This window comes from Cuculus canorus, chromosome 2 (genome assembly GCF_017976375.1).
Source record: "Cuculus canorus isolate bCucCan1 chromosome 2, bCucCan1.pri, whole genome shotgun sequence".
Classification (NCBI taxonomy): domain Eukaryota; kingdom Metazoa; phylum Chordata; class Aves; order Cuculiformes; family Cuculidae; genus Cuculus; species Cuculus canorus.
In genome coordinates this window covers 129,122,858-129,138,334 of record NC_071402.1, presented here as the reverse complement: position 1 = coordinate 129,138,334, position 15,477 = coordinate 129,122,858, and the positions used below count along the sequence as shown (strand labels likewise).

Sequence of the window (15,477 nt, the reverse complement as noted above, 5' to 3'; positions counted from 1 at the left end):
AGGAAGGGTATTAACTTGAAATGCTTACTTGTGTTTGAAAATGTTGTACCTGTTTATAGTCTTAAGAAACATAAGCTTTAGGGTGGGCAGTGAGCATGAAGGGCTACGTTCTGTCTTGCAGTGTTCTTCTGTAGCAGTTTCAAAGATGCATCAGTGCTTGGAGCACTGGTGGAACTATTGAATACCCTTTGAAAAAAAAAGCAGAAGGTTCATTGTTCCTGGATGAGCAAATGCAAGTCAATGATGTGTACCATCACCTCCAGTGATATATCTGAATGTAGGAGTTAATTTGCTGTATGTTGTGCTGTAGCATAATATATCAAGTTGATAATGAGTAAAGGATGAATTATCCAAATTAAAATGGAATGCTTTAGGAAGTGGAGATGGAACCATTTGCTTTACCTTGGTATCTTTAAGATTTGGCTGGTTAGTAACCGTATGCGTGTTTTTATGGGTGGACGTGGAGTATAAATGCATCTGCCATGCACTGTAATACCCTAAATGAGATTACAGTGTACAGTGGCCAGCACTGTGGTTTTTTACTTTAGTTCAGTGCTAACATTAAAAAATAGGTGTCACTGCAGTCCACAGTGTATAATATACACTATGGCATTCCTGCAGTAAAAGGAAATAAATGAAGTATGTCATCTTATCAGTAGAAGTCTAGTTGAATGAGGGTGTTTGTGTCATGAGTATAATTCTGTATTTGGTCATGTGAAATTTTTCATAGCTCTAAATGTGAGCTTTAACAGTATGAGCGTTGTATCATATTTGCAAGGAGTTGTTAAAAGTGAACCTGAACAACAACATTCAGCTTACTGAAAGCTTTGCATTTACAAGAAATATATGGAAATAGAGTATCAGGCAGGATGCCAACCTGCACTTCATAAAATATAAGACTACCAATGCTGTTGAATTTACAAAATTCCTTAACAGAAATCTTTTTCTGGGGATCCCAGCAGAATGCTTTCTTATACAGGAGTTATTCTCAGTAGATTTAACCACATTAATATTCAGTGATACTGTCTACAGTGACGTTGAAAGGGAAAATTCCTTAAATTCCACATCGTATAATCATAGAGCAGCTGAGGTTGGAAGGGACCTCTAGAGATTCCTAGTCCATGCTACTCTTCAAGGCTGGGTCAGCTACAGCAGGTCGCCCATGCTGGTGTGCAATCTCCAAGGGTGGAGACTCAACCAAATTTCTGTACAGCCTGTTCCTGAGATGTTTGGCCTCACTAACGGTGGGGAAAAAAAAAAACTTCTAATGTTTAGAAGGTATTTCCTGTATTTCAGTTTTTGCACCGTGCCTCCTTTCTGTCAGTAGGCATCACTGAGAAGAACCTACCTCTGTCTTCTTCACTGCTTTTTACCCAGCTGGTCCACAATGGAGCACCTCTTTTTGTCTGCCCTTTATGTTCTTTCTGTTTCTCACTTTCTTCTTTGCCCCAACCCTCCTGTCCACTTATCTATGTGTATTTCTCAATTTGTGAGAGGATGTTATGGGAGAGAGTGCTGAAAGCCTTGCTAAAGTCAAGTTAACAACATTCCCTTCTCTCCTCTCGTCCGTATTGCCAATCACTTCATTGTGGAAGGCTATCAGGGCAGCCAAGCATAATTCTCTTTCATAAATATATGCTAAGTATTTCCCATCACTTTCCTGTCCTTCACATAGTTGTAAATTGTTTCTAGGATTGTTTGCTCCATCACCTCCCTAGAAATTGAAGTAAGGGTGACTGGCCTGCGGTTCTCTGTATTCTTCTCGTCCTTCCTGGAGACAGGAGTAGTTTGCTTTCTTATGGTCTTTGTGAACTTCCCATGATTGTCATGGCTTTTCAAGGGTAATCTGAGAGTGGGTTTGCACTGATACTGTCCAGCTCCCTCAGCACTCATGGGAACATCCATCGCATCAGATCATATGTAGCTTGTTGAAGTCTTCCTTAACCTGATCCTCCTCCAAGGGTATGTGCTCCTTCCTCCAGAAAAGCATAGAAGAGCTGCAAAGCCACTTCTTTCTAGAGCAAAGTTGGTGTCCATAACCCAGTAGTTCAGGATTTGTGGGACCACTGTTTTGAAGTGTGTAATGTCAGTATTTGCACTAACAAGAGTAAATTATATCCACTGATCGATTTCTCTCTTTCTAATACACAACTGTCAACTGTCCCAGTTTCTTGCAATTGTCTTTATTTGGGGGGAAGAAGGTGAAGATTTGTTGGTGTGGTGAACGCTTAGCCATTTGAGTGTGCAGTCTGAACAGACTGTGTGTTCTCTGGTCATACTAGCTTCAAATATCCAGTTAAGTGAAAGAGTCTACGTGAAGTAAAATTAGACAAAATTGTAGTTTTAGCTACGAGGGTCATAAGTATTTTCCTTAGAATATTGTCAAATCCTAATGTCAAAATTTTCTGTTATGTATAATTTAAATCTTACAGAAAATTCTCTCTAGTGAAGTCCATAGTTAAACATCAATATCCAATTCTTTAACTTCTTTGAGACACCACAAGGTCAGTGCAAAGGCTGGATACTGAATGAATCGATGTTGGATACACTGGAAAACGTTATTCATGATCTGCATATCTGCTAAGATAATAATGAGCTTTCTGAAATTAAGTAAAATCTTAGAACTTGTCTAGCCAGGATTGTGCATTGGTTATATTTACATTGATGAATCATGGAGCTATATAGGGAAGTAACTTGCCTGCTTCAGTCAAGGTAAATGTACCCAGATAGAGGGTTTGGATTAGTTTAACAGTAGCAGATGTTCAGTTTAATGGCCATTCAATCTGATATTTGATGAAATTGAGTGCATAAGGTAAAGAAAGGAAAGTAATTAGGATTTTCATGAAGTAACGTGAATTTTGATTTTACAGATGCTGTCTGCTGGAGTACTGAATGTGCCAAAATATCATGCCTGTTTGAGCAGGCTACTTTAGTGGGCATAAAAGCAGAAGTTACTTATCTAAATGTGCGATTTCCCTTTCTTGAATGATAATGGTGCTAAACTTAAATTAATATACTTGGTTAAAATGTAATTTACTATCTGAGTTTTGGCTGAGCTCAGCGTGAAACTAAATGTGCAGTTGGTGGTTTAAAAAAGTGACAAAAGCTGCTAAAATATTCAGCACTAAGAATATCTTTGACTACTTAGATGCTTCAGGAGCAGAGGCTGAGTAGGATAGTCACAGTAATCATAATGCACTGCAACCTTCTCCTCTCTCCCATTATGCTGTTTATTTCATGCCTGAATGAAAATATATTTTATTTCCCTGAATACCTCTTCTCTGCAGCTCTAAACTTATAGCAAATGGGAGTATTAGAGGAACATTTTTGCCTCTGCTTCTGCATTGAATTGAGAATGTTAGAGGACTGTGAAAGGATTTAGCCAAACAGCAGGACCTTGCTTGCCTTACTCTTGAGCAGCTCACCCTATGAGCAACAGGCTTTGTGGTGTCAGAGATGTCATTAGCTAGTCGTGGGAGATCCATTCAGCTATGCTAATTATTTAAACAAGTTCTATTCATGAACTCTGTAAACATTGGAGATAAAGAAAGTAGTAGCTGTTCCAGAAAGGCTTTTGAATGCAGATCTGTTTCTGCACAACATTCATCTTACAGTGCTGACTGCAAATGTCTACAGTAACAGTAAAACTATGAATAGGCCACTGCTTAGTCATGAGGACATAATCCAACCTTTTCTTGCTCAAGTCTTTCAAACTCTAGTTTATATAATTCCTTGATCTTATCAGAAGGAGAAAGGAACAGTTCATCTTCTACCTTCTGGTGTTGTTATGTGACTATAGATGGGCTGTAATGCAGATTTTTGTCTGAAACTGAACTGCCCTGAAGCCTTAGGATTTTTTTTTAATTTTAGTCTTGTTTTCAGTGGTCATCAGTTCTTGAATTTACAGCAAAAATGTGTGTGAAAGAAAACCTTTAATGTGAGAGATTTCAAATGTTCTTCTGTATGTGATTGAAATAATTATAATATTTTAAAAAATAGTATGTTCTTAATGTGCAGATAAAGGTGTTTTATCTTTTTTTATTTTATGTAGATTCACCTCACTTCTGGAAGAACCTCAAAATCTGAATAACTTCTGCCACAGTTTGTCAACAATTTTCCATTCCATCAAGAGCAATGAGCTCCACAACACCAGGTCAGTTTGTTTGTATTTATAACTCACTCCTGCAAAGCACTGTCCTGTGCTTGGATGTATATAATTGTTTGTGCCGGTGAAATGGATTTGGCAAGTGACTGGTATGCCAGCTGCACTTTATAAGATGTAATTGTATTATAAAACAGGATAATGGCTGTACAGGCAGAAAAGGCTATTTTAACCTTATCTCGGTTGAATTACAGAGCCAGAATAATCCTACAGTGCTTTTAAAACATTTTTGTAGAGTTTATTAAGAAACTGAATAATCATGATTGGTCATGAATAGGCATCATAAAACATCTTGATTCTTAATATTTGTATTTAGTCATTAATTGATTTTCTGCCTTTGCACAGTTGCTTCATTTAAAGAAAGACTGCAAATGGTATTGTGCTATTTTTTTTTTTTTAACTCTAAAGTCATATTTCCCACATTGGGCATTCTCTGCAGAGCTTCCTCCTTTAAGGATGCATAATTAACAGTGGTCTCTGAACCTGCTTTATCTGATGCCTGCAAAATGAGTTACTGCAGGTTCATCTGATAGAAAATTAGTATCAGTACCCAATGTTCAAACTTAGAAGAAAACAGAACGCTGCATATGGAACATTTCTTGACTTCAGTTCTTTTAAGGAGCGAGTCCCCAATTCAAATCTGTGCAACGTCCCATATGGTTCGCACTTTGTTCACCCACACTTGAAGCATCTATTTCTAGTACTGTTGGTAAAATATCCCTTTATAAGTGGTTTATTTTATGACTGCTTTGGTTTTGTGCAAACAGCCTATAAAAGCCTCAGGGAAAACACTGTAAGAGTTAGTGAGCTGTATTTATCTTCTAGATGCCCTATCTCATAGAAATGTAATTCACTGAGGATTTTTGGGGAATTGTTGTTGTAGTGTTGGAAACTGGCAATAACTGCTTTTACATTAAGTGGAGTCAAGCATAGCCGGGTTTCATACTCAGCCTCTTTTTCTTACAGCGCAATTTGGTGCATGCAGTGAATTATCCATGTAGAGCATGATGGAGCATTCAGCAGAAATTTTACCTGTATCTCTGGTGACTAATATGAATTAACCTGTACTTTCCTAAACATGCAGTTCAAATATCAAGATACTCCACTTGATTTGGTATCTTTCTAATGTTTCTTATCTTGCATTAGATATAGTCTGCAGAAATAGCCAAAAATTTCCCAATGCTCTTATTGCTATGAAGAAACAAATTGTAAATATGCATTCATGTTTGCTGTCTTTACAAATCCACTAAAGGAGAAACATTCAATATAATCTGATTACCAGTAGAGGTATTTAAACTCTCTAGAAACATTGCTTTCAGTAGGATCTGGGGCCTAAATAGCTTTAGGTCTAGTCCTTAGTGTCCTTCATCATTCGAGTCGCTTCACCAGCTGTGTCAGAGCGACTCTGTGGCACTTGCAGAGTTGTGGTATCGAAGGGCAACACCACCCAGGGGATCCTCATTTTTCTTCCCTTCAGTGAAAGGGAAGTGAGGTAGGTTTTATTTGGACTTCAGTCTCACATCCTGCTCAAAGTAGATGCTGTGTACTAAAGGAGGATGAGTGTCCAGTTCTTGTGACATCTTTTCTGACCCTAGATTGAGGGCATTCATGATCTGTTTTGCATAGTGTTCTGTCACCTTTTGGTAAACACTCAAATTTCTGCTTTCAATGTAGTCGTGATATAGACTGGTAGGGAACAGAGTTGTAGAAGAGGCCTCCCACTTCTGTGAGCAGTTAACACTTGATTATTAGAATATTTTAGAAGACAAAAATTGCTGAATTCTCTTATTGGATCCATAGTAACCGAATTCCCCCTTCCCAGTCCTTTTCAAGCATGCATTTTTATTCATATGTGTCCAACATATATTAATTCCATTCCAGTTTTTATTCCTCCTTTTTCTTTCTCATGGAGTTTGTTTTTATGAAGATGCTCCTTATGAGAGGAAGAGGTGCAAGGGCAATTCTGTCCTACTTTAAAGGCCCTTTCCAACTTACCTTGCACTGTTCTCTGATTCTATGATTCAACTTCCTACATGAGGTTAGAAATATATACCAAGATGTACTTGTTTCACTTGTGAGATGCTGCAGTACTTGAGGAATTATCCCTAGTATTCCAAAAGAAAAAATAATTGGATTGGCACTGACGTGAGCAGCTTGTTCCTTTGATGCTGAGTCTGTGGAAGCAGTTCTTGCATTTATGGCACATAGTTTAAATGGCAAAAGCCTGATGGAGATGCAAGGTTTTGTGCTCTTGCTTTTTAACTGCTGAGAATCTTGTGCTTCTTCAGGGAATAGGTTGCTATATTCAGTTACAGCCAGTGGCTAGGGCAGTTGGAAATAATGTCAAAGCAAGAACCATGAAGCATTCCAATTTAATACAGACAGTATTTAAAAACACTCTTTTCTATTGTGCAATACCAGGATGGTAGCTCGTTTGAATACCAATCCCTGTGTCTCATACGTAAGACCTTTGAAAGTTTCCATAATATATTGTAAACATTAGTATTTTAGGTCATGGTTATAGGTTACAACAGAATGATAGTTACACTTTTTCATTTTACAATTTATCTAACCCGCATGTATGTGCGTGTGTGTGTGTGTGTATATGTAGCTTATGTATGTACATTCGTATATGCTATTTACATAGAAGATAAGCGTACTAATTTTTATTTTTATTAAAAGAGAAAAAGGCAAGCTCATTAAGCAGTGCTGCTCTGTAGATGAGTGGTACAGGCCAGCCCAGTTTGTGGATGGCTTGTTCCATCAGGGAAAAAGTTCTGAAATGCTGTAAAAAAGCATAGTGTTTTTAGTGTGATATCCTGAGAGGAGAAAATACTTTCAAATTGTGTTCCCTTCATACCGTAAATTATCTGAAAGTCCATTGAAAGAGCTGATGTGGAACAAACAAAAATTATGCATGTTTTACTCAAATATTATCTGAGGAACCCCTTTTGATAGGGTTTATTTGCAGCATCAATGCATTTAAGTATTTCATTATGTTGTATGATGCAATGAACAGATCTCCAGCGTAGCAACATCTACTCGCAACAACGCTGTAACCTTTTAAATTGTTCTCAACTGTTTGAATCTTAAGGGACCAGGCTGTTGCTGATCTGTAGAGCTATAAATTAAATGCTGAATCCCAACAGGGGAAGGTGCTGATGTTTGGTTGTTTGCTTTGCTTGGTATAAAGTGTAAGATCATTAAGGAAATGTTTACATCCTGTTGCAGTTGCATGTTCTGAGCTGATCTGTGTGCATAAAAAGCATTGGACAGAAAAAGAAAATATTTATTTGTTCTTGCAAGGAACACTTAACTTACTGTTTTGAGTGGGACTTTTTTTTAATACTAAATAATACCTACTGTTAATAAGTTAATACCGGCAGATGTATTTTGAAGTTATTTGTCTCTTAACTATCTTATACTTCAAACTATATCTTCTATTAACATGTTGGTGTGGTTGAGGATTGTCTGTTGTGTACCTAAACCAGCTCAGTAACCAAGGGTTACAATCCTTGCAAAAGATGTTACTTTTCTGAACAGGAAATTGCTTCATTTAAAGCATGTGTTGATTTAATACAGTATTGGTTACCCAGATTTTTTCAAGGAAAACCAGAACCTATGGGGAAGCGTGGGCTATAAATATTTCTGTAAAGATGAAGATCACAGAGGCATGAAGAACCTAGGTTTTCTTTCTGTAACCTAAGAAGGGGAATAAGTCCAGAGAGATCTCATCTCTTTACCCCTTTGCTTCTCCTGTCATGCAGTTCTTTCAGATTTTGTGCTTTTGCTTTTTGCCTTGAAATTTGGTGGTAACATTGGAATAGTTAAATGAAATAAATTCTATTAAAAGCAAACAAACAAACAAAAATACCAAAACAAGATACCAAAAGCCCTGAAGGTGTTTGTGGAATCACTTGGGGTAGAATAATTTGTGTTAGGGAAGAGGGGCGACTAATATTAGTAGATGATACTAAGAGATGATGAATAAGGGAAAATGTTTGGAACTCTGAGCTCTCTGTCAAGTTTCTAGATGCTGCTCACTATTGCTAAATTAGCAGTCCTTGGTGTCACAGTCTCCCAGCTGTAAACCACAAATCCAGCTTATACAGTTTCTTCATTTTACTGTTGCAAACAGATGAAATGCTGTTGTGGAAAGCTGGTCGTTGATGAGGCTGAGAGAGCTGTTCACCGTCCCTGCTTTTCAAAAGCATATCAGCATGTTTTGTCTACCTGTAATTACTGAATTAAAACCCCAGTTCAATATTTTTTAAATCCCCATTCTATCTTCTTTCAGCTGTTCAACAACATTGCTTTTTTTTTTCCCCAGGTCTTCGGTATCTTATAAAAACTGCCTATTGCTGTAATCAGTCAGACAGTCTTAAAAACCTGGTGGGAAGAGAGAAGAGCCATGTGCTGAGTTCTGCCAGTTCTTACTTTTGGATCACTCTTCTGTCATTTTCATTCTGAATTTCTTTAATAAGCATTTGTTTATTCCTCTTGAGGAATATCTTGTTCTTCCTCTCTGCAAAGCTGACTCCCCCTCTTTTCTTATTCTGCTTTGCTCTGCTTTTTCATAAATCGGTTTCCTCATATTAGTAAAGACTAAGTATAGAAAATGGTCCAAAAGGTATTTCCACTACTGCTTTAGAATTAAATGCAGTGAAAGGTTATGTTGCAGCAAGTAACAATCTCTGCACCAGCAGCAGAGACGGTGAACAGATGAATATTTTGATGAATGATGGTGAACGTACTTACCTTAAAATATATTTTGCCAGGCATTTTATAAAAAGATTTAAGAGAACTTTGTGTCAAAAACAAGGTAGTAAATTAATCCCAGAAGGGTAAAACCACTTCTTCATATAGAAATAGGTGGTTTTCGGCAGTTGCTTAAGTTCCATTGAAGCAAAGTGTATGGATGTTTTTTTGGACCTCTGACTGTCCACTGAAGGAATCAAATGCGTTTGTTCCTTGTAATAACTTTTCCTTTGATGCCAAGAAAAAAAAAAAAACACTTACAGAAAGGCTAGATTAGAGATGTTTGATGAATTCACTGAATATGGCCCAATAACTTTCAGGATTAATAGATACATTACATATATCTATGTGTGACAGAGTATTGTAGCTCTTTAAGATAGTATCAAGTAAAAAATAAAATTTATAAGCTCAGCCTTAATGAAACGTATAAAAGAAAGATTCTTCCCCTCCATGTTTTTTTTTTCAGTGCGAAATATCACTCAGATGTGCAGCTCAGATTTTGACCTCTTGAATCTCCTTACGGAAGTCCAAAATAGCCTCAGTCTGATGTAAAACCTAATTTGCCCTTAAATCTAAAGAAGTTGCTGTTCATAGACTCTCTTGCACCCCCTCAGTATTTTTCTCATAATAGTTTGTCTGACATCTTTATCTGGATGTTTTTAGGTGAAATCCCAATAATTCATAAGCGTGAATGAAAAATTTAGATCCAAAATAGGTTCTGCCACTGGTTATTTAATATACAAGACAACCAAATAATGAATAAAATGTTCTGTGCATGCATTTGGTTAGAAAGCAACATCTAGTTCACTTGCTAGTAAAAAGAATTTTAAATAGAACCTATATGTTTTTTTCCCCTCTTGGAAGTAGTTTACACTATTTGTCATTAAAATTGATAATTGTAGCATTAAAGTGTCATGGTCTTGCTCTCACTTGTGCACTTAGACTTGCCCTGTCCACGGAGGTCTGTCAGTTTGTATGCGAACTCTTCCACTTTTAAGTAAATAAGTAATAAAAATGCAGGTCACCTACCCAGTGTATTGTGGGATCAGTTATTACTTTTTGCAGATTCAGGATAACTGAAGAAAACAAGTCTGGAGAGTGTGTTTTGATATAACTTTGGGGTGCTTTAACGTGATATATGTATACAAACTTTAACTTGTGCATATATAAAAAATTATTCTCTCTTCGAAGAGATATAACACATGAAAATTACAATTATATTGCTTTTTCATTTCAGGAATCACTTGTTAATATTGGCCACCAGATGTTTTTGTCTGGGAATTTGTTTTTCAAAATAACTGTTTTGTTGGTGTGTTGTAGCCAAAGCGCAGGTCTTACTTTTTGAGCTGTAGCACTTTAACAGCCAAATTAGCTTTCTGGGACTATATCCTGAAAAACTTTTTTTATTTCGGTATAGTTTATAAAGCTTGTAAAGATTCTTCAGAATGGCTTTTTTTCTTTAATTAGAGATGCAAAAAAGGTACAAAAAGACAATTCCAGATTGAAAGTATCATCCTCAATGAAATATGATTTCTTCCTATATTGTGTATTTTTCAATGGCATTTGCCTGTGGTGGTGCTTAGTGTACAGAAAGATGTAACAGCGTGGAAGGAACAATAGGTGTTTCTCTGAGAGCTGTTGGGTTAGATTTTTGGCTTTGCATCTCGGAGCAACAAAAGAAAAAGTACTTACGCGATACTCAAATATTAAACATCAAGTGTTTATGAGTGTCTTATTAAATATTATCAGGTGTAATGCTGAACATACAGATATGGGTAACGTGCCTGCAAAAATATTAATGTAACTTGCAAAACAGATTTTTAAATGTTCTAAACTAGATTTCAGAATGCTATAAAATAAAGCTAATGCCCTGTACCTGTAGATAGAAAAATAGATATGTTTCTATTTTGAATGACTTCAGGAAAGGCAAATCAGAGGATCGCAGTCTCTACAGAGTGAAAATATGGTGTTATAACTCATGTTGACTAATGCAGTTCTAAGCAAAAGGTTTTCAGACAATTGGGGAATGTTTTTGATGCTAGAAGCTTGCTTGATAAAGGTAATTGCTGACAAATATAATTAGATTTCTGTGATATGTTACATTTGCTAAAAATAACACTATCCAAAATCATTGCAGCCTTAAATGAAATAAACTGGCTAACAGGTTTCAGGAAGCATTGTACATGGGGAAAATTGTTATCCCCTGAAGCTTTATCCTAGTAGATATCTGTAGGAATTTATTATTAGTTTAATTTTACTCGACATTTTTACTAGTTACCTAGAGGAAAGGAAATATTAATTCTGGCAAAGCTGTGATCAGTGATAGTGGGATAAATCCGGTTAAATACAGTTATATATTCCCACTTGATAAATTCTTTTAAAAAATATGCATTTTAATGAAATAAAGTAACAAAGAATGCAGCACTTCAGAGGAGGATACTCATAGAATATTGATTAGAAGAAACCTCTAGAAGTTCTGTAGGGTTATTACCAGCACCAGATCAGGTTATGCATGGGCATTCTCTAGATGAGTCTTTAAATCCTTGAGAGATTTGCAGAGCTTCCCTGAACATCTTTCTTGAGTACCATGCTGTCTTCCTGGTGAGAAGCCAGAGCTTCCACTTTAGAATCTGTGGCCGTTAAGCCTTTTGCTGTTGTCTAATACTGCTGAGAAAAACATGCCTGCATGATGTCTGTTAACTGCCCTCCAAGCAGTTGCAAAGTGTTTGTAGACAACCAGATTAATCATCTTCTCACCAAATTAAATAAGCTTGCTTTCTTAGCTTCTGCTCATAGATTGTGTGCTCTAGGGTCCTGGCTTGATAGTCCTCTCTTGATAGCTCTCCACTGTCAGTTTTTTGCTCTCTGTATACAGGAATGCTTGATTATGACTTGTAAATTATGATAAATGCTGTGAATCACAAAGGGAAGCTGATGCCCTGTGGTAGCTAATAAAGCAGGTGGACTTCATTATGGCCTGAGAGCTGAATGCTAAGAGTAAGTAATGTTTCTGCTTCTGTGGCCAGATCAGCTGTTGGGAATGGTGTAGAGAGAAGCTTTGGATTAGTCAGGAATGAGTATTAATTAATTTCCTTTTCAACCCAGAAAATAGACATGGTTAGGTTCAACCATACTTTTCCTTCAGTCTCCATTTAGACTAAGTGAACAAAACTGTTTGAGTACTGGTTCTAGTTCTGATAGAAACACTTCAGAAAGGGCTTTGAAAAAGAGTTTACAGAAATAATACAAGGTCTGGAAAATATACCTTGTTGAAAGAAGCTTTGGGAATTCGGTCACTCAGTCTGTTTTCTTTTGCTGAAGGTTAAGAGACAGTGTGATTGATGATTCCTTTTGTAAGTGGTAATGTTCAGAAGGTTTCTGGTACATATGATGCTTACTCCTAGCAGGAAGATTTAATGATATCTTGTGTCTGGAAGCTGAAGCTAGACAAATTCAGGTTAGAAATGAGGCTCCTTTTTGTTTTTTCTTTTTAAACAATGTTGGTATTTAACCATTGGAATACACTGGATAATGAAGGGGTGGCTAATTCCTTGTGTGGCTCATCCTTACAAGCTATAAATCCCAGCAGTCACCTAAAAATTGCTTTGCTTGTCACTCAATATATGACAAAATATTCATGTGCTTTTATTGAGTAGAAGTCTGCCATCACTCTAAGTAGGTTTGGAAGGCCTCCAAACTTCTAAGTTTGGATTAGGAGGTCACATCATCTGTCATACAGCATACCACTTTTAAAGTGGCGTTTCAATATCTGACCGCCAGGCATTCTTTCACGTTCATTAAGATATCTTCAACACAAAACAGTTAAAAATATTGCAGTTAGAAATGAAATCTGCTTTCTTGAAAAATCATGCAGTTAATATTTTCGTATGTGAATTTGTAACATCTACATTTATTAGCAAGCTGTTTCTAAAATATTATGTTATACAGAAGGTTAAATAAGACATCATGAATAAAAACTTCCTTTTAGTTTCTTCATTCATTAGGCTGGATGCATGAATTTTGGCTATATCGATTACCCTAACAAAAGGTGTGTTTGCCAACTTCTAATTTTTTTCCCACCCACACACTGCCTCCTCATTTTGTCTCTAGCAGCCCAGATGTGTTTCTGCAAAGTAAGTGTTTCTGCAGTGATAATTATAACACTTATAACAGGTAATTTGCAGATTAGGAAACTCTCAAAAAGCAGGATTGTTTTGTAGCACCTTAAATTTGAAGCTGGTGACAATTTTGAAACTTCATTATAAAGTCTGAAATGTTATAGTAAGTGAAATATCTTAATCTAGAAATTAAGTACTGCTTTGTAGCATTTAGCAAGAGAACGTTTAAGGGAACATCGAGGTATGCTATAAATTGAGGGCAGGGGCAGACTTCAGGCCATGATGTGCACATTGTGGGGCAGATCCAAGTTCTGCTGAACCAAAGAAACTGATGATTTGAATCTGCCTCAGGGCAGATTTTTGAAAACACTGTTGATCCTCTCTAAGAAGACTACACAGATACCTGTTTTATAAGCTAAAGACACAATTACTTCCACAGTCCCCATAGATGACTTGTTCCCATTATGCTTAGAAGCACAAGGTTCCTATTCTTTCTATTGATATTTCTACTAGTTATACCTATTTCTGTTTAACATTGCAGTTTAGGTGAGCAAGATTTGCAAGCTCTGAGAATTTTTTTCAAAGTTTAACATGATCTGAAACAGTCTAACAGCTGTACAGCTGTCAGAGGTCCTGGAGTAATGTCTTGGTGCTGTGATGTGTGGTGTTACTGTTGTCAACCTCAGTGTGTGTTCCAGAGTTGAGACTCCTGCAGTTGCTCACCTTTGGCTGGGAGTTTTGGGAGAAAGGAAGGCAACCTGAGATGGTTTGATGAAACCCTTATTCATTAAATATGGGATATTTTGAGTTTAAAGTTTTTGGTTTAACACTTCAGAGATTTCTGCCAAGACAAAGCCTTGAGCTGTTTTAGTATTTCTGATTCCTACCCAAAGTGTCCTCTGTTACCAATTGTAGCTAACAGCTGTTTGATCTTAAGACATGAGAACTAGGGAGTGCTGCCATCCTATTTTCCCCCTCACATGTTGAATGTTCTTCTCCTAGGATAGTATTTGCTAGAATTTCTTTCCACAGAAAAATTTTTTAAGTTTTTTTTTGTTTCTTGAAAAGATTTTTTTCTTTTGGCACAGTACTATTTTGAGATAATACCTTACAATAAAAGCCAATGCACAATACACACAGTTTAAGCTGTTTGAAGAAAATGGACATCAGATATCTTTTATAGCTTCCCCTAAGGTGCTTGCAGCTGTTCCTCTAGCCTTGAAATATATCTTCGGTGATTTAAAGTGAATACTGCTCATTTAGATATCCCCTAACTCAGCTTTCAGTAGTTGCTGTGGGTGCAAGAGAGCACTCTAACATAGCTCAGAAGCTGCCTTAGATCCTGATGAATATCCTTTTTCTGTATTGAACCATTGAAACAGTCAGCAGTTGCCATACATGATTTTTTTTTTTTTTTTTTGGTAGACAAATTCAGGAGTAAGTATAAGCTAAAACAGGAAAATCCTGAAATAGCCACTGAGTGCTTTGTCTTATCTGTTCAGCTATTTTCTAGGAGAAGCAGAAGAGAGAGGAACTCAAAACATCATGCTGCTATATGAAATACTACATCACCTTTTCTCTTGTATTATTTCTGTGACTTCAAGAACGTTTTACCCTTCCAAACTGGTATATTAGAATATGCCTTTCACGCTGTGTCTTTGGAAGCACTTGAGGGGTCTGCCTTTCCTCACCAAACATGCAAGAAAAGTTACTTCTGTGATCCGTATAAGTTACTCTTTGATCCATAGCCATCCAAAGAATTTGTGATAGCTGACAATATTTTGATTTCAGTCAGCTGATAAGGAGTACCTGTAGACTTGTGGAGGTACCATTCATTTCTCTGACAGGGAGACACTAACAAATGGTTACAGTAGCTGTCTTTGGAGTGCAAATCTGTCTATATGGGGAAGTTTGGTAGTACAGTTCTTTCACTAACAATAAGAGACTCCTCAGCCAATCAACAAAAATGAAACAAAACCAGTATTTGCGTGTAGAGGAGGGATAGGAAGAAAGTCACAGACACAGCAACTTGAAAGCAACGTAGGAAGGGGAAAATGAGATACAGTGGAGACCTTAAAAGCTGTGTAGAGGGTGAATGGAGAGGTAAATGCTGGACTTTGCTTAAAGGAGTAAAGAACAAGGGCATAAGAAAAAAGATGTGAAGAAAAGACATATACAGAAGAGTAAGAATACATAAAAATAAGTGTGTCTAAAGTGTGGGTAAGGAAAAGAAATTTTTTAAAAGAACTTCCTAGGGAAATAGCCTCCCTTCCGCTTGGCACTGTTCCTCGGTGTCACGAGGGAACTGGGACCAGCTTCTCTGATGCTCTGCATGCCTAGCTGCTGAAATGGAAATTTGTTTCAAAGTTGGCTAATGCTTCACAGCTAGTCAGTACTTTATGGTGCTGAAAATATTCCCACTGATAGGATTCTAAGGTA

The 15,477-nt window shown here is 36.9% G+C and overlaps 1 protein-coding gene across 2 annotated transcripts in view; it reads left to right on the top strand.

Annotated features, from left to right (window-relative positions):
- HDAC9 (histone deacetylase 9) overlaps nt 1-15,477 on the top strand; it is a 458,974-nt gene that overhangs the window by 31,963 nt on the left and 411,534 nt on the right. For both annotated transcript variants that reach the window (XM_054058870.1, XM_054058867.1), the window contains exon 2: nt 4,052-4,153. In XM_054058870.1, the coding sequence (XP_053914845.1) occupies nt 4,135-4,153 (19 nt within the window). In that variant the 5' untranslated portion in view covers nt 4,052-4,134. The remainder of the gene's footprint in view (nt 1-4,051; nt 4,154-15,477) is intronic.